We start from the raw sequence: 26,872 nt of genomic DNA on the forward strand, positions 1-26,872 counted from the left end.
ACAGTAGATACGTAAAATAAAACGAAAAAAAATCTTTATCAATTTAACAATTTGTTTTACTCATTCAAATTATCGCATTTTAATTGTTTTCCTATGAAATTTACTACAAATATATAGTTCCCTGTCATACAAATAGTATCAGTATTAAAGACCCGGCAAAATCATTATGAAATTAAATTCTTACAAGAAGACAGTTATAGATACGCGACAATAACTTTGAGGATGAGTGTACATAATGAAGATGTACCCACTGGTGAATTTTCGGATCAAGGGAGAATCGATAACTGACGGGGCGTGACACTTCTCTAATATGATCCACTTGTTCTGATTTCTTCCACACAAGCTGAAAGATCTTGGGGAAACGCATACAAGGAAATGCATTTTTCGTGCGTCCTAAAAACACTTTTCGCCCGTTTGCTGGCTTTAATAACCGAGAACTCATACATAAGCATGCTTGGTTAACGAAGAACTAATAGAAGGAGATTGTAAAAAACACAAAAGACTTCGCACCTTTGTCTTACCAACCAACAATTTTAATGCATGAATATACTATAACCCGATTGGGCTTTGTGATTCCTTCACGAAGCTCCGTTGACCATAATGTTACAAATGAAATGTATGACTGTGTTAAAGAACGCGGAAATAGAAAACAATAATTGTCACTCTCGTAGACTGAAATGATCTGTGAAAATTATCAGACTGCTTCTTCCGTTATGAGCATCACTGCTCCAGATGGATACACCGAAGCCAAATTGGAATTTAAAGGACAAATGCTGATATTTTGAACATAAACTGACTATAAAATCCAAGGGGTCAGGTCGGAAAAAAAAACGACCTACCTCTCAGTAAAATTTTGCCAAATAACTTTTACTGAATGGGTGAGTGAACATCATAGTCTAATGACACCTAGTGGTAACCTCTAGGTAATTTTTGAAGCACAATAAGATATGAAACTAAGAGAAGCGCTGGAAACTAATTAAAGAACTTAGCAATTAGATAGCACAATTTTTGACTTAGTCATTGATCTGAAAATTTTCCAAACTAGCTCATACTGGAAAGCAACTGCGATAAATGAACAGAAAGCTCACTTTTATCTTAAAATTTATTGGGGATAAATTTTAGTTTTTGAACTTTTTTCCGGGTTCCACACCGAAATTCGCATCAACACATTGGCTTCGATGCTCGCCACTTGAGCGATCTCAAAAATATCTCTAAAAAAAAAAAAAAACTTCTTTTTCAACACAAATGGCTATTATCTTTATGTGCACTATGCGTTTCTATACTGCTGATAGAATTTATGGATGTTGTGTCTTTTAACATAACATGTAATCAACACTATTAACACATGTCTTTTAACTAAAGATGCAAAAAAGCCGGCTTTTTTGAATCAATGTTTTTTTCACATAAAAAACCGGTTTTTTGAATCAATGTTTTTTACATAAAAAGCCGGCTTTTTTGGGAAAAAAACGAGAATTTTGGAAATTTTGGCTTTTTTCAACTTCATGATTTTTCTATCTAAAAAGCTTTCTTATAGTATATTCTATAATTAGATAAAAATTCCATGACCTGAATGTGATATTTCGCTCTGAAATTAACCATCATGATGAATGGAGCACATGTTTTACGAATTAAAGCTAACATGAAGAATGTAGTATTGGAGGGTAATTTTAGAGGCTATTTAACTTTATTTTAACTTTTGAGTTATCGACATCTTTTTTCTTCTCTAGTTTGTCATCCGTGTTTCATTTCTAAGAGCTTTTAGTACTCTAGCTTCTAGCGCAAAAGTTAAACTTGCCCGTTTTTCTATTTATCCGTCAAAGCGTACGTTTTTCAATATATCCGTCAAACCGTACTTCCATATTTGTTATACTGTAGCTGTGAAGTGATTTAGCAATAATTTTCCGGACACAACCTTGAATACCAATTTATACAAATAATCAGTAGCGGATTTAGAAAAGTACTTTAGGAGGGTTTTTTCTGATTGTTTCGTTTCTTAAAAAGTCCTAATTTTATTTGGGAAGTGCTTGAAGTTTATGAGTACAGGCATAACTAATATTTCGTTTCGTTTATATGTTTAGCAATAATCTTCCGGATACAACTTTAAAAATCATTTTATACTGAGAATCAGTGGCGGATTTAGAAAAGTATTTTGGGAAGGGTTTCTTACTAATGTTTAGTTTTTTTAAACATTCGTAATTTTTATTTGACGGGAGCTTAAAGTTTATGAGTAAAGATATAAATAATAGATATTTCGTTTGTTGCAGACATTCTGTAACTTTGGGGAACGGGCTTCAGTCCGAAAGACCGCTCCCCTAACCTTCGCAAAACCGTCACTGCTGGTAATTAGTAATAATAACGATTTAAAAACAATAAAAAAGGAGGTCGCCCAACTCTCAGTACACGCACTATTTCTACATTCACAGATGGAATGAAGAAAAGCTTTGTCAGAATGGTCGAATGCTGGTTGAATCCCGGACTTCCCGATAGAAGCGCAAAAGCTAATCACTCAGTCATGTTTGTTGTGCAGTTGTATTTAGCTTAAATTAATATATTCCGTAGTCTTTTTTTGGGGGGGAGGGAGTTCCGTAATGATGTGTTAAATCCCTCTTGTTAAAAATTCAGAAAACTTGAGGATTGGGTAAACTGTGATGGTGGTTCTATAAAACTTAACTGTACAATTTCAAGAATGTACAGAACCAAAAGCTCTAGATGTGCAGCCTTTAAGTGTATCATACAAATCTAACTATTTCTCTTATGTTTTATTTTAATTTTATTTTGTTTCAAGAAGAGGGTATGGAATATTTTGAAGTAAAAATACTACCTAGGAACATACTATTTTCCTAGTTATTTGTGTATTCTTTAAAAAGAAGTGTTTACTTTTAGGGTTGGCTGATTTACACCAACTCTTTTTTTAATAACTGGTTTAAACCACAAAAATAAAAAGAATGAAAAATGCGAATCGTGTGAACTTCATGGTAACGTTTCCAGATATCAAACCACCTGCAATAGTTTTATTTCCCTTTCACCTTTTAATCAAGGCGTCCCATGTTCAATTCTCGGTCGAACCACAATCCTTTTTTCATGCGTAACCCAAGTAGCGGCTCGGATGGCAGTTTAAGCGAAAGTCTTCTCCTTGATAACCTCGGTATTTCGTAAGGATGATAAGCCTACATATATGAAACAAAAAAAATGTATATTTCTACATGTCTAAATGCGTGTTGTTTTATAAAGAAGCCAATATTGCTTAAATATATTGATAGAAATTGGAAAAATTTATCGATTGCCTACGTAGCTTCCAACATTAGCTTGGATTAGACTTTCAATGATATCTACGTACCGGTACTAAATTTGTAATTTAATACCTCAGTTTTATCGTACTGATTATGGTACGTTGACCTTTAAATTTTACATGCAAAGCAATAACAGGATTTTCCCGTTAATGTCTTACATTTCAAGTAATGACGGGATTTTCCCAATGGCTAGGGCGGGAGATTCTCAACTTAAGAAATTTACTGACCGCACTTCTTTAAGCTTATGGGAGTTCTTCCGGCATAACGCCGCTGTTGCATAATAACATCAAGGCGAAACAAACTTAGGCTATTTCTGTGAGTATGTAATATAAATACATAAACCAAAAAATCTAAGTCAAAAAAGCCTGGTTTAAACATCCCCCCAAAAAACGGGTTTTTGGCATATTCAAAAACAACCACGGTTCATGCCAACTCTGCTTACTTTTGTATATAGGAGGTTAAAAAATTCTTATTATATACTGGTTAATCCTGTAGAATTCATAATGTAAATATGTTGAAGAAAAATTGTTTGAAATATTTCTTCGAAATTCATAGTTTATTTTCGATGTTTTTTATTATTATCAGCATCAACCAATAATTAAATGATTTTTTATGTTATAGAGAAGCGATACAATGTCTGTTTTATCAATTTAAAGCAGTATTTTGAAAAAAGCCCAAAATTTCCGAAGCAAAAAAGCAAAGCAGAAAAAACCGAGTTTTTTTTCAAAAAAGCCAGGTTTTTTCCGAGCCCTTGCATCTCTACTTTTAACACTAATGTTTTTAAACTAAATTGTTTTTCACAGTTGTGTCGTGAATGAAATTTCTGGACGATATGTAGTATATTACTCAACGAAATTTGACGCTAATCCCCATCCATAGCTAATGGCACGTATGATGCCTCTAACGTGATACACTACTGTACGTTGCAAAAGTGTTTTTCACTAAATTCTTTCCAAAATTCTGGCAGGATATGTGTTCTTTAAAGGGTAATTTGTACAGTTCTACATGTAAAATATATTACCACACTCCTTCCGTGTAGTGTCTACTTGTATCTTGATATAGATTAAAAGAATACTTGCAAGTGTGAGGATTGTGTGTTCAGACACTTCTATTACAAAATAGGAAGTTCACCTAGATTCTTTCCTAAAATTTCGGGAGCTGTTAAGTTTTCCACTTCCTCATAATAAATTAATAAAACTTCTAAACGGAAATACGACTAAACCTTTCTAAAAATTCTTTCCATGACTGACGTTTATTACCTGCATCTAAGTGTGTTAACGTGTCTTGCTATATTTGAAGTTTTATGAAATCCCCTTCCGCATTCTTAGAAAATGTATAGTTTACAGTTCCACACAATAACGTGTTGCCGAATCTGATATTTACTTATTTTGACTTCCTCGTTCTTCGCACATACGAGGAATTTCACGTGCGTGTACAGACATGTGCTTTCCTAACTTAAACGTTTACTAAATCCCTTGCCACATCCTTAGCCCGTGCTACAAATTAAGCATATGTTCTATTATGTGTGTTGCCAAAGTTAAAATGTGCCAAAGTCTGTTACCAAACTCTCGTCACATATAAGAATATTCTCCTGTATGTACTTGGATATGAGATGCTAAATTTGAACGTCGAATAAATGCTTTTCCACATTTTTTACACGTATGAGGTTTTTAAGCTATATGTATTAATGTGTGCGCGGACAAATTTGAACGTGCCCTAAATAGTTTTCCACATACTTGGCAAATATGAGGTTTTTCACCTGTGTGTATTAACATGTGTCTTACAAAATTCGAACGTTGAATAAATGACTTGCCACATTCTTGACAAATGTAAGGTTTTTCACCTGTGTGTATCAGCATATGTTCTACCAAATTCCAACGTTGTTTAAATGAGTTTCCACATTCCTGACAAACATGAGATTTTTCACCTGTGTGTATTAACATATGCCTTTTTAAATCTGACCGTTGAATAAAGGCTGTTCCACATTCTTGACAAACATGAGGTTTTTCACCTGTATGTAAAAACATATGCCTTCGCAAAGATGAAAGTCGAGTAAGGCCTTTTCCACATTCATGACAAATATATGGTTTTTCACGTGTATGTATAAACATATGTGATACCAAAGAACAATATCGACGAAATGCATTCCCACATTCATGGCATGTGAGATTTTTTTCACCTGTATGTATTGTAATGTGTGCTGAGAGATTTGATTTTCGTTTAAATATTTTTCCACATTCTTCGCATTTATGAGCCTTCCCAAGTGTATATTGTACAATGTGTTTTGGCAAGGTTGAATTTCGATTAAATCCACTTTCATCTTTTTGGTATATCTGATGTTTCTGGCTTCTATGTGGTAACATGTTTATTCCACTAAATCCTTTGTCAAGCTGGTAGGAAGTATCAGATTTAACACCTGAATGAGAAACTGTTTGTTTTCGTGTAACAAACGTTTTTGCTTTTCTGGATACAGTGTGTTTATGGCAACTGCAACAAATTCCAAATGGAACTAATTAATAGTAAAGACAGAAGAAATGCATAGGTTTGCATGTAACATACAAAAATAATAATAATAATAACAAATCTCAAATCTAACCAGTTTCCCCGGCACTCAAACATCATGTTTCAAGAATACCTGACGTCTGTTATTCTACTACTTCATGAACACTTTTAGAAATATGGAACTCAGAACTACTTAAGGGTTACAATTTGAATTCTCCAAACTACAGAATATTTTTGCTTTACTATCTCAAACTGAGCTCATATATATATATATATATATATATATATATATATATGCATGTATGTATGTGTGTGTGTAGCATATGAAACAAGACCCCAGTCTACACCACTTAACGTAGGTTACCCTACGAAAATAACCATCTCTTTTCTCATAGGTGAAAATCGATGTTCGATATCATTGAAAATGCTTATATAATATATCATTCATTTTTGAGCCAGAAAATTCAATAATCGTCGGAAGTTGTTCCAATTACAGCTACGAAAAATAGTTACTATAAGGATAAAGAAACAAAGGAAGTGTATAAAAGCATCCAAACATTTTCCATACGTCATTTCTAGCAGTATACGAATCTCTATCAGAGATTTTACTATCATCTAAATGATTTGACATGCATTATTTTAATCCATGTTACTATCTTTACGTCTTCTTATATGTATCAACGTGGGTACTCAAAATATATATCTAAAACTCTTCTTAAATAAATTCTTTTGAGGAAGAGCGAGATTATAATTTCTTCTAATGCTTGGTTTATTTTTAAGAAATATTTGATATTATGCCGTATTACTTTGCTTTATTAAGTAAATGCCTTTTTTATGCTTATAAAAAAAGCACAATTTTTTGCCGTTATAAATTATGTACAATTATCCACGTAAAATATCGCAAAATGTAGCCGTTCGCTTACGTAACATAATGCCATATCATAAACATTGTTTGTATACACTGAAATTTAAAGTAATGAAGCAACATATATAGACAAAGACGATTATCATTGTTGCACCCACTACATTCCATACAAATGTAGCAACCACTAGAACACGTTAAATATATTGATTTCTAAGTGCGAATACTGACAAAGGCGCATATTGTCCGAATAAAAATCGGTTCTGTTTTAAGAAAACTGGATGTGTGCGAATCTGGCAACGCTGATTACCATGAAGGAAGAGGAGTAAGTTGCCATTTCTAGCAGGAAAATACAATGAAGACACTTGACAAGAAAAGTCTACTTTGTAACATTTGTAGTTCCTGATTTTATAATCATTTGTATTTTCATATTTACACACAAGTTCATTCTCTTATTTTGCTTCATGAAATATAATCGCTTTCTACACAGCTGCGTGTGTCCACTGCCATACCTGTTTTGTCTCAGAAGGTTATGGGCACAGCGAGGGAAGCAGAGAAAAATACAGAACAAAGAATTAGTTGTGGAGGAAAAGAAGACTAGAACTGTGTAGTACTTCCAGTGTGTGTGACTGTGTCAAGCGCAAAGTTAAACATTTTGTGTTTCCTGCCAACATGGCCGATCCCAAGGTAAAGATTGAAAAATTAGAGGGAAGCTCCATTTCTGTGAAACTGAAGTGGCATATGCTAATTTTGTTTGAACCATACGATTTAGTAGGAATAATAGACGGTTCACGGAAGTGTCCAGTTTTCAATACAGAGACAATCTCAGAAAATGGTGAAGAGTTATTAGCACACTGGAAACATGATAACGCAAAAGCGGCATCAATTATTGCGGAATTGTTAACACAGTCAGCGGCGGGCTTGGTGCTTACCTACACAACGCGAAAGAGATATGGGACAAACTTGTTAGTGTGTATGAGCAGTCCAGTGTACAAAGGCTAAATCTGTTGATGATACACTTCTTTACCATAAAGCGGGAAAGTGATATCAGTGTTGCAACTTACGTAGCAAAAGTGGAGAAACTGTATTTTGATATAAATGTGGAACTAAGAAAACGTGGATCGAAAGATATACCTGTGGAGCTCCTACATGGACAAAATCTTGAACTATATGACTGGAATTTCAAGAATTCAGATACGTATGAGAATAACTACACGAATCTAAAAGAACAACGCAAAATTTGGTAGACAAATTGTATACTACCGAGAAGCGTATGAAAGTGTGTGATAATGGGCAAACAAAAACTGCATTTGCCGTGCGCTGTCAACCTAAAAAAAAAAATAAATAAAAGGGAAATTGGAGAAACAATCAGAAGACTCACCAATCGTAAAAGAGCAGGAAGACGCAAGTGTGTGTAAGAAAAACAACATCAAATGTTATTTTTGTAAAGAATACGGGCATTTTCAGCCTAATGTGCCAAGAGAAATAGTGCAAAATATAAACAGCGACACAATAATAAGACTAACGGATCTATGCAGACTAGCACACATAAAATAGTGGATGGCGCAGCGCTTTCTGTAAAGAAAAGACAGTACCCGAGCTTTATTAGTATTACTAGCATATACTACCCGCTTTACTGGGTTGAAATGAAAATTTAAATGCACAACTCCGTATTTCGTGTGTTCAGTATCCGTGAAATACTGTTTTCGTTTTTAATGACACCGATTTAAACAGCATCGGAACGATCATTGATCTCGGTGACCCCAAAAATCATGGATTCGACACCAATACTGGTCATTATCGGTCAATTATATGTATATTCCCCCTATATTGCGGGTCATAGCATCGAGAGTGTCACTGTTTATCTCAGCGACCCCCCAAAAATGTGGAGTCAGCTCTAATAATCGGTAATTCTTGATCATTTTTAAATATCTCTTCCTCCTCCTCCCCCAAGGTCTGGGGTTGAATTTGAATTTAAATGGGATCGAAAGTATTACTGTTCATCTAAGAGACCAAGAAAAAAATAAATTCGACACTGATAGTGGCCATTCTCGATCATTTTATATATTACTTTCTCACCTTCCCGCACGGGGCAGGGCTGATTTTGCATTTACATCTGATCGAAAATGTCACAGTTCATCAGAATGATCCCGAAAACTATGTATTAGACACCAATATTGGTCATTTTCGATTATTATTATATATACCTCCCCTCCCCCGTGCTGTGGAACACGGATCCAGAATTCTCACTGCTAACCTTAGCTGCTCTAAAAATTATTGATTCGACACTAATATTAGTCACTTTCGACCATTTTTAAATGTTTATCTCCTCTCCTTTATTGTGCACTCCCAAGTATTAGGGCTGAACTTGGATTGAAACAGCATCGGAAGTGTAACATCGGGCCCGAAAACTATGTTGTCAACACTAATATCGGTCATTTTTGATCATTTTTAAATATTTCTCCCCTCCCCATCTCCTATGTTGCATCATCAAAGTGATAGCATAAACCAATTTCTGCCCCTCAACTCACGTATATTCAAAATTTGATTTTGATTGGTCGGCTGGTACAAGAGTGATGAAGTTACAAAGGCATTCATTTTCATTCTATTTTTCTACATATATCTCCCCACCCCCTCCCTAAGTTGGCTCATCAAAGTGAAACTATCAAAAAGACCCAAAGCCCGACCCTCATATATGTTGAAAATTTTATTGAGATTGGTTGGGTGGTTCAAAAGTTATTAGGATTTATTAGGTTTTATTTATACGTCCCCCTTCCGCCTTAGGATGTACCGTTAAACTGAAATTACAAAAATGTTTCCAGATCCAATCCCGACATATCTTGAAAATTTGATTGCGATCGGTCACATAGTTCGAGTTATTAAATTACAAAAATAGACAATTACAGTCAATTAAAATTATATATATATCCCCCTCCTTCTCCCCCAGGTTGCTGCGTCAAATTTAAATTATAAGAACGATCTCAGGTCTGAGCCTCATCTATGTTGAAAATTTGACCAAGAGAGATCGAGTGGTTCAGGAGTTATTAAGTTTTAACTTTTACACCCCCTCCTCCAAACTTCAGTTATACCTAGTGATGGGTAAATTCCCGGGAAGATATTTTTCGGAAATATTCCCTGGGAAGATTCCCAAAATGGGAATTTATCGGGTAATTTATGTACAATCAGAAAGAAAATTGCATTCTATTACTATATTAAGATTTCAAAGTTAAATTAGTTTTTATATCACAGCATATTATTACTGTTGTCCACAGAGGATTCTTTAAAATGTATATTCTGAACAGTAATATGTTACTTTTTTAACACTTTATTAGATCTAGAGAGTACGCATAAATGTATGTTTATTTACAATATGTTCTATCAATTAAATATGTGTGAAAAAATTATATAGCAAATTATATAGTAACAGTTTAAATTTATATGTAAGTGGATTTGCTCAACTTGACTCTATTACTGATATTATAAACACATTAAATTTATAAATGATATAAACCAATTAGATTGGGTAGATGCTAGAAGATACATGTCTCACCAATTTATCAACATTTGCACATACATATTTACATTCACAAAATTTGCAAGATATTTCTATATTTCTACAAAATTCTAAATTACTTTACAAAATGTTTCCTTTTTATCATTTGTAAATTAATACTTTTCTAATTTTGGCTGTCCTTTAGCATCGGATGCCAGCTTTTGCACCTACTTGTTGCGATATACTATTCCGATGCGGTTGTTTTATGGTTTCATACGTTAAATTACGTTACCAACATTAAATTCCGACACCATTGCAGAGCCAGCGTTAGTGAATGAAGGCGCGATAGAGCTCCGCATGGCACGTTATTTTCTATCTTCGTTTCGAATCATTCACTTTCTTTTCTCACATCAATCACTTTCGCTTACCTTTCCATTTTGTATAAATCCCCGAATGCCTTAAAAAAATATGTTCGATACTTTCTTGACTACTTGAACATCACTATCAACTCATTTCTTCCGTAAATCATCCTACGTTTTGCTAGTTTTGGCCTCCAAGACTAAACAATTACCCTACTTTTTAGTGCAAATGGAAATAGAACTTAAAAAATTATATTATTAGTTATATAAAGTACCGTCAAATAATTATACATTTTTTAACCTCCAAATTCTTTAAAACCTAAAGTAAATAATAATATATTTAAATAAAGTAATTAGTCAAAAGGTTCTTATAATTTGGAAGAAAAAGTAAAGGAATGGAAATAAATTCCTTCCCGGGAATTTATAAGCCAGGGAAAAAAACCGGGAATATTCCCATTTTTTAAATCCCCTCCCACCGGGAATATTCCCACTGCCCACCACTAGTTATACCAACAAAGTGAATAGCCTAAAACCAGTCCAGCCGTGAAACTCGTTCGTGTTACAAATTTGATCAAGTTCGGTGGGGCGGTTGCGGAGATTTAGGGTCAGAAACGTAGTGATTATATATATATATATATATATATATATATATGTGTGTGTGTGTGTGTGTGGGTTGGGGGGAGTGTGTATTTGTGTGTGTATTAGTAGTGTTGAATCTAGATATTTTTATATGGGGGAACGTAAAATTTTAAGGCACTTTCCACCAGCCCCCCTTTCCAATAAAAAGGCGGATGCATCGCTTTTACCACTACCAATCCTCTACATTGAGACTTCTCACAAATAGGCTGTACTGGCTTCGAAAGAAGGAAAATGAGAATTTGAATGGCCGGATCGGAGCAGTGAAGAGAAGAGTCATCTTTTTTTTAGCTACACAACACTAACCGACATGACGGCCACCATGGTCTCGCATCACGTAGTCCATTTCTTTTTTAAATTTTCAATGGAGACCTGCGTACGTATCTTGAATTGCAGAGGAAGGTAGGTTGTATGAATTAACATTATAAATGTATGAGCATAGTGGTATTGAAATTTGAAAGACGTTTAGGCCAAATTGAATTCAATAAGTGATTGTATTTCCTTTTTAGAAGCTTTTACTTTTTACTTTTGGCAGCTTGCCGTCCTTTAAGATGTCGCTCGGAACGTTTGTACCTTGCCCCTAGATCTGGCACTGATTATTGGAGATGACTGATCTGGACAGGTCATGACGTTTAGGCCAAATTGAATTCAATAAGTGATTGTATTTCCTTTTTAGGAGCTTTTACTTTTTACTTTTGACAGCTTGCCGTCCTTTAAGATGCCGCTCGGAGCGTTTGTCCCTTGCACCTAGATGTGGCACTGATTATTGGAGATGACTGTGATCTGGACAGAAGGTCACGACTTAGTTATAAACAATAATACAGCAATAAACTATAACGTAAATATAGTGAAAATAACTCGCTGATTGTGCGAGTGTTTCTTTTTTTTCTCAGCTGATCTAATAGTGACTGTGCCGCACTCAGAACACGCACAGATTTGGCAACGCCACACGCGAGCCCGCCTGAAAAAAATACGAGCTAAAACTTCTGAGTAACTTTCTACATGCATTCAATGTTTCTTCATAAGGACAAACATTATATTGTATATTTTGCGTTGAACTTCGCTTACAAATTTTGTTATTCTCTCAAAGATTTTATGTTATATCCTCTTCTTTTCTTTCTCTTCGTTGATAAAAACAAACGACCCTTTTTACTTATTCGTGGCATGATTTTTTTTTACACAAAGGTACTGAACATTGAATTCAGCGTCTGAGAGTAGCAGAAACATAAGAGCTTGATATTCCTCATCGAGACCAACATCCACTTATCAATGAGTTCTGTAGCTCGCCACTAGATGGCAATATAAGATACAGTTACGAAAAACGAGCAGTTAACGATTTGAACTCCACTAATTTCACTTACAAATGTTAACCTATTTCGTTAGTACATATGTTTTTCTAAGATAATGTAGATTGACCTTAGCTTTTTCATTTCTCTCAATTTCCAAGAAAAAATAGACCAAATCCCCTCGATCTTCACTAGCGCATTTTGATTTCTGTTTTATATAGTATTAAATTTGCATACCACATAAATTAATTTAACTAAGATACAGACAACCTAATATTTAACAGAAGAAATCAGTACAATGATAATAAATTCCGTCTCCTTTAGCCTCAAAAAGTGGAATAGTTTCCCCTTATAAATCAAAGGGGAACATTTTAAAAATGGCAGCGTATTCAGTCCTCTTAAATCGAAATTGTCGGCAATCATTACAAAGATAATACGGAAGAACTATGAAATAAAGTAAACAGAGTCGCGTCATTTTGTAATAAAATTACATGGTGAGTGCAGATTATCTATTCCAAAGCTGATAATGGCGAATATACACGATTAAAGGAGGTTTGATTAGAAAAATTGAAAAGACCTAACCCACTTTTCTCTTTAGAGGCAAATTTTTCTTCGTCGCCACCGTGAGGAATACGGGTTTCATATTTTTGTCAAAAGAAAAAAGAAAACCGCTTAGGTGGGACAGAAACCCCTCCAAAACATTTATCGTGAAATATAAAAACTGCTAATAACAGTATGTCAGAAGTCTTGAAGGACATGAAGAATTGGAACACCTTGTGTAGGGACAATACGCAAAAAATAAACGAATATATTTTTTTTATTTTCTGCGGAAAAATGGTTTTAGGGGTCAAAAGACCCCACCCTAAAATTTTGAAATTTGAGGCCAAAAGGCAACAAGAAGTGCACCGAATTGAATGGCATTATGCACATAATATTGTAGACGTAAAACGAGATATATATATATATATATAGGTTTCGTATTTTGCTGAAAAAATCCGGTTGAGCGAGTCACGGACCTTTTAAACCGTTGGTTATGAAATATCAAAAGTCCAAATAAGCATTCATTAAAAGTTCGTAAATAATAGGGAGAATTGCAACGAAACTTCGTATAGGGGCAATTTCCAAACAATAAATTAAACGTGTTTTAATATTTGCAGAAAAACAGTGTTGAGGATTAGGCCCCATCAGAAAAAAGTAAATGTTACCGTAACAGCGTAGGAAGGATTGGACCTAAGCAAATGAAATTGAGTGTATATATTATATAGTCCGTATGTGACATAAGGCATTTCGTGTTTCTCAAGTGTTTCAATCCGTTTTGCTTCAAATTTGGCAGACCAACAGCTAACTTGACATAAATCGACATGTCTTCTTGTTTAAGCGCAAAAACTTTGTAAGGGTTAAAGGTGCTTTCTGAAATACTATAAAATACACTTTACTGTTTGTGCTCGTAGTCGATCTGCCAAATTAGAAAAAAGATCGGATGGAGACAAGACACATGTGAAACAAGAAAGGCCATATTTTACATATGCTATATCTACATACAATTTTATTTGCGTCGTTCCACACATCCAGCCACTCAACGCGCCGGTCCACTCAACGTTTTTTTTTTTTCCTTTCAGGAAAATACGAAACACGTACTCCCTTTTCTTACCTCTAATATTTGTGCACATTTCATTCACTTCAGTCCACTTCTTGCCTTTTGGGTCAAATTTCAAAATTTTGAACGGGGGCTCTTCCCTACGAAAACCTTTTTTCCTGAAAACTAAAAAAAAACGTATTCGTTACTTTTTGCCTATTGTTCATACACAAAGTTTCGTTGCAATTCTTCATGTCTTTTACACACATCTGACATACTGTTACTAACAATTCTGATATTTCGTGATCAAAGGTTTGGAGGGATCCATGCCCCACCTAACTTTTTCCCAGGAAAATACGAAACTCGTATTCCCTCATTTTATGTCTACAATATCTGTGCAAAATTTCATTCACTTTGGTTCACATCTTCTTACCTTACGGGCGTCAACTTTGAAAATTTTGTGTGCGTTCTTTTGTCCACTAAAACCCCTTTTTCTGCAGAAAATAGAAAAAGCCCGCGTTCGCTTATATTTTGCGTATTGTCCATACAAAGGTTCGTTGCAATTCTTCGTGTCCTTTACACACATCTGACATACTGTTACTAACACTTTTGGTTTTTCGTGATCAATGGGTTGGAGGGGTCGGTGCCCCACCCAACCGTTTTCTACAGGAAAATACGAAACTCGCATCCTCATTCTACGTCTGCAATATCTTTGCAAATTTTATTCATGTCGGTTCACTTCTTCTTGCCTTTCGACCGTCAAAATTCAAAACTTTGGGTGGGAACTTTGCCACCTAAAACAGTTTCTCCGCTGAAAATTAAAGAATACGGGGAAAACAGAACATTTAAAAACATATAGCTTCAGTTACTATTAAAATTGGACAGGCAATATTCAACCATTATTTTCGAATCATTCATAAAACTATTTTGCCTGTTATTTCGGGCGTGGATTTTCTCCCGCGCACGTATGCCATTATTGATTAAAATAGAAACGTTTTCTCTCTTACAAGAACACAAGAAAGCATACAATCCTGACAGAGGAAAAGGAAAATTCGCTGTCAGCATTTCTAACTTCTAAGGGGGACATAGTTGCTCATTGGTAGAGCGTTCACCTCTGGTGCTTGGGGTCCCGGGTTTGATCCCAGCCCTCACCAAGTGTACTTTGTGGTGGACAAACATCGTGTGCGTGGGTTTCCTTGGGGTTCTCCGGTTTCCTCCCACTTTCTTCATTCCCCATTCCAGTCATTACTCACCATCCCAGTCTCCTTTAGCCATACCGGCATAAGCGTGGGACGTGAAACTCAGATTTCATTTCATTTCTAACTCATAATAAAACCTCAGCAGAATATCTTTTTTTAATTCTTGGCAAAAGGTAACATATTCTGCGCGCTCGCACTTTTATCTTCCTGCAGTGACAAAGAAACAAAACTGACGGCACGGAATCTATCGTTATATCAATACCTCCTGGATTGCTCGACAAGTATAGGGTACAGGCCACTGACCACAAAATTGAAACCAATTACTCAGTTATATGGATCTCTAATCCTAACAATCACAATCTACCTTTACAAAACCCAATGGCGGTTCTTGAGGGAGGTCAAGAATTAACATTACGCACAAAATAGAAACAAAACTCTCGATAGAAAATTCGCAACAGTATCGTACAGATGAAGTAATGCAAGAACGTTTAGAATACACAAAGAATTTTTTTTTCAAAAAAGATCTGTTTGACGCAAATCCCGACTTAAATAAAGAATAAAAACAAGCAACTTATACACAAAGACGTTTTTACACATACTTCTGATGACCAAGGGCGCGGATTTCCCAGTAAATTTTGTGTGGGCCCATTCAGATGCAGAAGTGTATATATATGAGAATTTTAAGACAAAATGCATTCAAATTATGCCAAATACTTTATATTCATTAATACAATAGGGGGCCTACATGAACGTTGGGGGACCCGAGTCCCCCGACCCCCAAAGATCGCCCCCTTCTCCCTCTCCGCCCCATCAGTTTGGACGCCGTATCCCATCTTATTACCACCTCGGGCGAAGTTCTGGCTCTCTTGCTATCGTTATCACCACATACATCACTTGGACCTGATAAAATTAGTCCTCTCTTTCACAACAAAACTGCATCAGTTATTGCGGTTCCTCTATCTATATTATTCAATAGATGCTTCAAGGAAGGGTATTATCCCACCAGTTGGAAACTAGCTCACGTGACCCTAATATATAAATCAGGACTTAATGATCATCTTAAAGATCCTATAGGCCAATATCTCTTCTTTCTGTAATTTCAATTATCGGCCAAAAAAATTTCAGACAGGCTACTTAAATTCACCTCACATTACCTCTACAGTTCTCAGCGCGGGTTTCTACCGAAATGCTCAAGTCTCTCAAATTTAAGTACTCTTCTTTCCTGTGCAGTCAAATGTATGAATAACAATACTCAATTAGATGTTATCTACTTTGATCTCTCGAAGGCCTTTGATTTTGTCAGTCACATTCATTTTCTTCATAAGCTCTCCAATAGATTTAATGTACCTGAAAAATTTGTCTCTTTAATCACAAGCTACTTGAAGGACCGTAAACAGAGAGTTGTTCTTTCAGGGGCGCCTCAAAGGGGTGTACTTGGGCCTCTGCTGTTTGTCCTGTACATGGATGATCTCTACATTTATCAGCTCAACATAGTGTCCTTCGGCTTTTTGCTGACAATTGTAAGTTTTAAAGAGAAATATCTTGTCTCCATGACAATTGCTCTACAGGAACACATAAATTACCTTATAGACTGGTGAGAAATGTGGCACTTCAAACTCAACAGTAAGAAATGTGACAGTATTACCATTACTTTGAAAAAGTTTTCAGTTCCCTTCACATACCATATCAACGATTCCCCTATCACACATTCTGCTAGTCATAATGTTCTTGGTGTCATCTTTTATTCAAAACTCATATTCTCTGACCAATCTCTTCAATAGTAAAAATTCAATGCGCATGTTGGGACTTCTTTATCGATTCACCGAACTGCGCACTGTTTCTTCTTTAGCAACTTTTTATAAAACTTTAATAGCGCCCAAGATCGAATACTGCTCTCCCATATGGGCCATGGTAGCACCTATATATCCCTAAAGACTTGATTCTTTTCTCAATTTCTTCATCGCTATAATCCGTTTTCGTGTTCCTGCACTTCGGTTATTATCTAAGAAGGAAATCTTGCAACATCTTAATATTCAGATTTCTGAAGTACGCAGAATTATCTCTGACCTGAAGTGTCTACATAAAATAGTTAATGGAAACTTAAGATCGGAAATATTACTTCAGGAACTATCCTTACGTCTCCCTTCCCGCATCGCCCGTAATACCCACCTGTCCCATCTTGCCCGTCCTAGGTTGGCAATTATACAGAAGTCTCTTCTTTATAGAATACCAAACTGTTACAATCAAGTAAAAAGTGGTGTGGACATTTTTTTGAGCTACCCAGTGTTTGAAAGACCAATTAGACGAGTTTGGACAGAATAGTTTTACTTTTACACTCTTTCTTCTATGTTGTTGTAATTGTTGTCTTGTTTTTTTCCTTTCTTTTGTTAGCATGTCCCTGTGTAAAATGGCAAAGTTATGCTGTATCTGGGAATTTGTTCAATAAATAAATAAATAAATTTCAAGTCAATCTCTCAGAGTTTCCACGAGAATAACTTTAGATGTATTACAGAATAGAATTACTTTATTCGCTGACGAAAATACAGTAGGGAATTTCAACTTTCAACGGCAGTTAGAACACTTAAAAATGGTATTTCAGAAACTTAGAAAACATTACTTTAGAGCCTCATCTGGCAAGGCGCACTTAGGATATGAAGAACTAAATGTCTCTGGATTCCTCGTTACCAGCAATTCCACTAAAAAATCTCCAAAAATAGCAAAGATAATCAGAGATTTCAAGAAAAACACAACAAAAAGAATCCTAAAAAGTTTCATATATCTTTGTTCGTACCTAAGGGCGCATATCAAGAATTTTACAATCACTGTAGAACCTTTTCAAAATTTGCTGGCTCCCAATTTAAAATTCAAAAGGGCCAAGGAGCATGACATTCTTTTGAACAACTGAAGAATATTACACAAGCACCCTATCTTCCTTATATTGACGATTCCTTAGTGATTCGGGTGTACAGCTACAGTAGTCAGATTGAAGACGTAGAAATTTTAGCCCGCTTCGACCCAAAAACAGGCATTCAAATAGTGGTAGTATTTCGCAGTAGATTTACAAATCCGATCATATGGCAAAAGGAATTAAGACGTCCTTATATACACACTAAGAACATTCACGTATTACCCTTTTAATAGAAAATTTAACTTTTATGTTGACGCCAAATGCCTACTCAACTTATATACACAACAAGATAAAGTAGGAAAATATACCCGTTATATATATATATATATATATATATATATATATATATATATATATATATTGCAGATTATAATTTTCACACTCTCTATCTCCCTGGTTCTAAGCATTCCGCCGATATCAGCAGGTTAGTGCAATCGCAGTATACTAGAAAACAACAGAACAAAGAAATCGAAGGAGAAAAGGGTGAGGACTATTAAACAGTTCGTACTAACAGTCTCGATGTTGATGTTGTACAAACTGTAGACCGCGACCTATTATCGAACGTAGAAGGGAACAACCCAAGGATGACAATTATAAAGATATTAGTTTTTGAAGGAAGAGAACCAGACAAACTTTCAATAACCCGACTCTTCTGTCTCAAAAACGGCATACACGATGTAAAAATGGTCTCTTATATCTCCTGTGCATATCTAAATCATTAACTAATTTGTGGATTACTACTTTCACAGGCAGCCAACAGGAGCCCATTTCGGATTCCCAAAATCGTACAAAACCGGCATAAGAAAGTACTAGAGGCCAAATCTTAAAAACTGCTTGGCATAAATGATACGCACGTGTTCCGACAGCCAAAGACCGAAAAACTACTAGAAATGCTACTTCCAAGCGAAAATGAACCAAAAAAAAAAAACATTAGCAGCTATAGAGCTATAAACACGCTATATTGTTGTAAAAGTAATAGACTCAATAAGTGCTGAAAAATAGAAATCTACTTAGAACAAGAAATTATTCTTAATTTTGGAGCATTTAATATCTTATACCTGGACTAACATCCGGTAAATTAAGCTACAACGCTACAGCATTTCACAAAAAAATACAACTTCAGTTATAAATTTTCTACATCATACAACCAAGAGTGAATTGGATTGGTTGAACAAATGAACAAAACTGTTCAGGGTTGTCTTAAACGTTTCCTTCAAGAACATCGCACTGATTGGGAAAAATGACTGCCACACGTCATTTTTGCAATTAACAATTTTATTCAGGCTGGAACAAAATACTCATCAAGTTTTCTATTGTACGGTTACGAACCTCGTTAAAAACAGAATACACATTTGAGTCAAAGGATACTATACAAGTGGATAAACTAGTAGAAATTACAAATAAGGTTAAACATCATTTGGGGCAAGCATATATAAAACAAAAGAGATATTACAACAAACGGCATAGAGAAACTGCGTATGAGGCGAAAGATTTAATTTTAGTCCACTTTAATACAAGGAAGGAAGAACAGCCGGAACTTTTAACCAGCTCGTATGAGGTACCCCCAAAAATTTGAAAAAAAAAACTAAATCCAATTTTGAACCGTGTGAAACCACCTCCCAAATTTCGATAAAGAACTCAGGATATTCGGTGAACCGTTTGAAGCCAAAATACACGGACATGACAGAGTGAATATAAACTTGGAAGACATAGGCACAAATAGAAAAAGAAATAAAATATAATTACAAGTACTTGCTAGCAGCAGAAGATAAAACAGAAAAAGACAACAGACGATCTGTACTACAAAGGATAAAATCCCATTTATTTATTTCACTTATACATTTCACCTCATTCTGTTATTTAATTTTGCTTCAACAGTGTTACCTTTCAGTTACCAATATGCTAACTCAACACCTTTTTCTCTTTCTTTCTATTTTTTAGTTGCAAGTCATGAATCAATGCATAGTCAAAATATAATACCGCTTCATCAATATGAGTAACATGATTAGCCATTATGTCACTTTTCTTTTTCTCATACAAAGTGCTCGCAAAATCATGCATCTAGCAATCTTATACAAAGTAACCAAAATATAATGTTCGCTATCTCCTTTTTCTAAAGAAAATTTTCAGGATTCTAATTCCAAATATTACTTTCCTTAATTTTACTAATTATAATTACTTACTTGTGCCTCATCATTAGGAAGTCCGTTATAACAACCAACATCTACAAACACCTCCTGCCATTTCACTACCTCTGGAGAGGATTACATCATCGGCACCTACTATCAATGCACGTACAACCATCGCTGATAAATACCAAAATATTCAACACAACAACACCTACCGAATATAATACAAACGAACTCGAACTGTTCCCATAATTAGTAAGTTAGTATATATTTATTAAGTATGGTGATGATGCTTTCTGATCACTCTGAGGGATATGAAAATAAAGTGTTGATCTTCACAGTTGAAACAGATAATATAGTGTTGTTATCATTTTATTGAGTTTTATATTTCAACTATATTTAGTGTCTAGATAGTTTTTTTTTACGAGTCTTGAAACTATATCAGTGTCCACATAACACTTGTGTGTATCAGTATTTTTCTGCCACGGAACCCTAGTGCAATAATAGTTTTATTCTCAAAAATAATCTTATAGATTATTTTCTTTCATTGTTGGGTGTGTAAAGGTCTCTAACTTACCACAACACGTGCTTCTACTTGCAAATATTTCATGCAGACGAGAAGCTATAAATATTTGTATTTGTAACACCCGGACCAGTACCGACTCTACCCTAAAGACATTACAATATTTATAATCGTATACTTTTGTATAGTCCAGGAAGTTACAGCATACAATTTATTTCACTGATATAATAAAAAGTAATGCTATCTCAAACATCTCTTCCTCTTAAATCTTTCACAGGAGCACCAATAACCCGCACATTTCTTAACACGTATCGAATAGAAAAGAGTGTGATATAGTTCGAGATTATATATAGGCCCATACTTACGTTATTGTAGTTTTTAGAAAATATTCACTCGTTTCATTTACTTTAAAAGAATGACATGACTTCAAGTTGTACCCCCTATCGTTAGAAGCTGAATATCCATAATTTATAATCAATAAATTTTATAGAGTTTGTTGGTGGGTACTCAATAGACATTCTTGCGTGAGCACCTTAGGATTCTGAAATATGTATTTGTGGGTAGCGCACATAGTAGTTGCTACGTAATGTCCTATCCCGACTACGGTAGGTCCCAGTGTTTTGGAGCAACGGATTTCTTAAATTTCATTTTTTTCATGTTTTCGCCAGGATATAAACTCCGAAATGAATTTGCGCACCCAGGTTGGTCTATATTTTTTTCATGTCTTGCTTTCAGGAATCAACTATCTAACATTGTCGGTGTTGTTTCGAATCACCCTCTATATACTTCCCCTTCTTCTTTGACGTTTCCTTCCATCCACTTAAGTTCAACCAAAAAGTTACATATATTTATAGTTTTTCTTAACAATTATGTATTTAACAGAGCTACTTTGAAGTATAAAAGCTGTATGGCGTAATTTCTTTACCAGAGCAACAAGCACACAAACATTCACTTGTGCAGGTCTACTGTAAAACTTACAGAATTGTAAATTTTACATAAACTCGCCAATAGACAAGTGTGCAAATATTTTTAATATCTTGTATTCTTACCTGCAAGATGTCTATCTATGTAGAAATCAATTAATGAATGTCCAATCTGTTACGCTCGAATTCTCCCACAATGCATCATGTAATAATTGTAAGTGAAATGAAGTACAAAAAGCAAGTCTGCTAACTCATGTTGAACAACTATAGAAATGTCCGAGAGTTAAGCGATACACATAACTAATAAATTTACGTTAGTAATGTGTAATGTGAAACAAAAACATGTAAGCGACGAAAACACAGTGCACAAATACATTACTGAGCACGTAAGATAAGAAAAGTATATATTAAGACATACAAAGTGTTTTATCCTGTCATCTATTATATGTATATTCAACTTCGGTAACGCGCCTGATCCTAACCGACACATTCCTTTGCTTCCAGTCTAGTCAGCATGTTGCTGACCTGTTATGACTCCCTTAGGTACCATTCGCGCTTTTTACTAGCCACCTAGCACAAATTAGTTTGAGTCATTTATGCAATAGGTGTCGTGTAGGTACATGATAGCTCCCCTAAAGTGAAGCTATAAAGAGGAATGCAAGTCCGCTACCCAAAAATGATTATTAAAAATACTAATTATAATATTAATAAAAATGAAATCTTTAAAATTTACGTTTCACGATAATCAAGGCACAGTTAAGCGAAGCTGTTAGTGAGGAATCAACAACATGGTGGCATACAAAACGTGGCGCGATCTGGGATCGAAGCAAGGTCCTCAGGCACCAGAGGTGAACGATACAGCACTGAACCTCCGTGGCCCTGAAAATACAAAAACTTGAATTCTTGACAAAGAAGTAAATGTATAGATCCTTTACTATAATGTGCACCCATTTTTGTTTAGTGTTCTCTATTGTCTTATGTTTGTAATGTCTTTAGAAGCCCTCCGCAAAATTGTTGCTTGGTTGAAACCACAAACGTCCATAGTTTTGTTCTATTACACCCTACTTGGTGTGTAAATTTCGGAAATATCGGAACCCTCTATAGTCACGCTACATGTTATATTACAAAATGCTCCATATATGAAACACTTTAATCAACTACCCATATTGTAAATACATCATGTGCAACAATTGGTGACAAAGGTGTAATAAATAATAAAGTAGTTACTATTCAATTGGCATACGAGCCCCATAAGATTTGTAGGTGGAGTATCAATCACTTGTGTTTTTATATACAACTAGTCACTGTGCGCCGTGCCATTTACAAACTGTAGTTTATTAATTTACTTTCGAAGTATCTCCCATACCGATTTCTCGTGTAGTATCGCTGTTGACTATAAATTTTACAAACCTATGTAACTGCATAATCAATCTGAACTAGTGTCTATATAGAAAATTTAACATTACCTTTCTCGCTCAAATGAATTTAAAGATTATTCTGTTAATAGTTTATAGTCATTTGAGTACGATGCGCAATTCTCTTCAACCACTATTTTTCTTAGCCTTTCTTAGTGATGGGCTAATTCCCGGGAAGATATTTTTCAAGAATATTCCATGGGAAAATTCCCGGGAAAATTTAATTCTATTATATTATTATGATTTCAAAGGTAAATATGTTTCTTATCACTGTATATTATTACTGTTATGGCCAGAGGATTCTTTAAAATGTATATTCTGAATGGTATCATGTTATTTTAATTATGTTTTATAATTCAAGATTACTCATAAATGTATATTTGCTTACAATATGTTCTATAGAAGTAAATATGTAGAGAAAATGGTATAATGTAGAGAAAATGGCAACTTCCACATACATTCACATCGCTAAATAGTTTAAATTTATATATAAGTGGATTTTCTAAAGTTGTCTCTTACTGATATTATCAACATTAAATTTTAAGTGTTATAAACAAATTAGGATGAGTATCTGTCACAACACACATGTCTCACCATGTCTCAAAAGACACATTTGCACATACATATCTACGTTCACAATATTTGGAAAATACTGACGTAGTTTTATAATTTTGTACGTAACATTCCACACACAACTTTCCTTCCTACATATTTCTCGAAATTTGATCCCTTAATTCAAAAGTCCGAGCACCTTTTCAGAAATTCGAGTCAGAGACACGAGACAGACCGACGTCCATTAGTACTGGTGGTTCGGGATGTATTGATATTACCTCATCTCTATTTCTACATAATTTCTACATTACTTTACAACTGGTTCCTTTACACCATTTGTAAATTAGTACTTTGCTACTTTTTGGTGCAAATGGAAATGGAACTTAAAATATCATAGTATTACTTATATAAAGTACTCTGAACGAGTTTTATTTTTTCAACCTCCAAATTATTTAAAACATAGAAATAAATGATAATATTTGAAATAAAGTAATTAGTCACATGGCACTTATAATGTAGAAGATAAAGTAAAGAAATGGTAATTAATTACTTCCCGGGAATTTATATGCCAGGCAAAAAACCCGGAAATATTAACATTTTTCACTTTGCATCCCGCCGGGAATATTCCCACTGCTTATTACTAATCCCGACGCCGTATTCTAAATTGTAAACTCATATGTCCCTGTTTGTAACTGACTCGTAACTCAACGTAAGCTACCTCAGTATAATGTAACCTAAAATAACGTAACGTAGTCGAACCAAATTAAGTACATTTTAGCACTAATTCCCATTTTCGTGTGGTCCGGAGATACAGCACAAATCCCAAAATGGGTAATCAATAATAAACATTACTTCATTCAGGCACAAGTAGTGATGGGCAGTGGGAATATTCCCGGTGGGAAGAAATTTAAAAAATGTGAATATTCCCGAGTTTTTTCCCTGGCTTATAAATTCCCAGGAAGGAATTTATTTCCATTTGTTTACTTTATCTTCCAAATTATAAGAACCATATGACAAATTATTTGTTTCATATATTATCATTTACTTCTAGGTTTTAAAGAATTTGGAGCTTAAAAACTTAAAAATTCTTTGACTGTACTTAATATAAGCAATAATATGATTTTTTAAGTTCCATTTCCATTTGCACTAAAAATTAAGGTAATTAATTGTAATAATAATACTAATATTGGGGAGGGGGGCAAAACTAGCAAAAAGAGGGTGATTTAGGGAAGAAATGAGTTTATAGTATTGTTCAAGTAGTCAAGAAATTATCAAGCACAATTTTCTTTAGAGCAGTAGGGGAATTGTACAAACCGTAAAGGTAAATGGAAGTGATTTGTGTGAGAAAAGAAAATGAATTGTTGGTAGCGAAGATAGAAAACAACGTGCCATGCGGAAATCTAATCCGCCTTCACTCGCTGACGCTCGCTCTACAGTGCTGTCTGAATTTAATGTTGGTAATGTAATTTAACGTACGAAACCATATAACAACCGCATCCGAATAGAATAACGCAAAGTAGGTGGTGCAAAAGCTGATCCCAATGCTAAACAATAGCCAAAATTAGCAAAGTACTAACTTACAAATGACGAAAAAAAAAATTGTAAAGTAATGTAGAATTGTGTACTAATAGAGATGAAGTGTTATTAATAAACCCTTAATCACAGTTAATAATAGACGTCGGTCTGTCACCTCTCTCTGACTCGAATTTCTGAAGAGGTACTAGGACTTCTCTTACATGTGAATTAATGCATGAAATTTCGAGAAATAGGTAGGAAGAAAGGTCGTGTATGGCAATGTTACATGCTAAAATTTTGTGAACATAAATGCGTATGCGCAAATGTTGATAAATATGTCAGACATGTATCTTACGGCCGTTACAAAATCTAATTTGTTTATAACATTTAAAAATTGAATATGCTTATAATATCAGTAGTCGAGTCAAGTATAGAAAATCCATTTGTAAACTGTTTAGCGGTGTAAAAATATCTGGACTTACTATACCATTTTTCCACATATTTAATTTCTTAGAGCATATTGTAAGTTAATATACATTCATGCGTATTATCTAAACATAATAAAATATTAATATAGCAACATAGTACTCTTCTGAATAATCATTTTAAAAAATCCCCTGGAGACAAGTATAATAATATACCGTGATAAAAAACGAATTTAACTCCGAAATCTTAAGAAAGTAATAGAATGCACTTTTCTTAGTGATTGTACACAAATTCCGAAAAACTTCCGAGTTTGGAAATCTTACCAATCTGAACCAATTACAATATAGGAAACTTAACTTTACCTTTCAGGCCCAACTGAATCTAAGCTTTTTGTTGTAAATTTTTTGTTGTCGTTACCGTACGACGTGCAAGTGTGTTCACCCACTGTTTTTCTTAGGGTATCTACATTATTTTCAAATACAGATGCTTCTTCTACTACAGATTCTGATTTCACTGCATCAATGTTTAATTTCACATCCGAAGAATACATAGCTACATCCTTCACAATTGTTTGATCTCCGTCCGTTGTAGATGATATTAATTCTTTGTTGTCGGTCATCAGTTCGTATATCCACCCTTTCCCTTCGAGTGGATCTTCCTGAGGACAACAATTCTCGATTTCTTGTTTGCACATAAATTCCACCTTAACAGACGCCTCACCAGCCATTATGACTTAACGTTTAATACGAATATGCAACTGTGCTTGATATTTCCTTTTTATTTTAAGCTAGTAGTGTTAATAAAATAACTTACAAGAATGCTTATAAGAGGAAACATACCCGCGGTCAAACAATCAATCACATTTTAAATAATACAGAATGACTGATGTTTGAAACAGTGTTGCCATAGTCCAATATCTGGATTGGGCTAAAAAGTATTACCAAATTGAAACAAAAGCTGAATTCATTATTCTATACAAGCGAAACTAAACAAGGTGAAGTTCTAGAAAATTCCCATCCCCCACTTCCAAGAGTGCAAACCAAGAAAGTACTCTTTTTAAAACATCCAAATACAAGTAACTAGAACAACCGTGGAATTAGATTAAAGTTTTATTGTACGTTAATTAAAAGGGAAAACAGTTATCATTTTCGGTATGTATTGTAAGGAAATCACACGCTCTTTATTCAAAGTGAGCAATAACCCGCCCCCCCAAAAAAAAGTATTATGGCCATATACACTGAGGAAAATCCATTCTCCGGACAGCGTTATATTGTACAA

The 26,872-nt window shown here is 34.7% G+C and overlaps 1 protein-coding gene across 6 annotated transcripts in view; it reads right to left on the reverse strand.

The window, feature by feature from the left end:
* Nucleotides 1–26,482, reverse strand: part of LOC145675714 (uncharacterized) — a 41,112-nt gene extending 14,630 nt beyond the window's left edge. For 3 of the 6 annotated variants that reach the window (XR_014129193.1, XR_014129192.1, XR_014129191.1), the window contains exons 1-2: nucleotides 25,957–26,481; nucleotides 4,550–5,777 (exon numbers count right to left, since the gene is read on the reverse strand). Coding sequence is in view for 2 of the 6 variants with exons in the window: in XM_081746336.1 (XP_081602462.1) it covers nucleotides 4,961–5,777; nucleotides 25,957–26,321 (1,182 nt within the window). In the remaining 4 variants the exon portion in view is untranslated. Of the gene's footprint in view, nucleotides 1–1,084; nucleotides 5,778–14,079; nucleotides 14,191–25,956 lie in introns of those variants that run through there. The other 3 variants (XR_014129194.1, XM_081746336.1, XM_081746337.1) reach the window with 3 other exon arrangements.
* Nucleotides 26,483–26,872: the final 390 nt, after the last annotated feature.

The sequence above is a fragment of the Thermobia domestica genome, chromosome 18 (assembly GCF_964235325.1).
Source record: "Thermobia domestica chromosome 18, izTheDome1.hap1.1, whole genome shotgun sequence".
Taxonomy (NCBI): Eukaryota; Metazoa; Arthropoda; class Insecta; order Zygentoma; family Lepismatidae; genus Thermobia; species Thermobia domestica.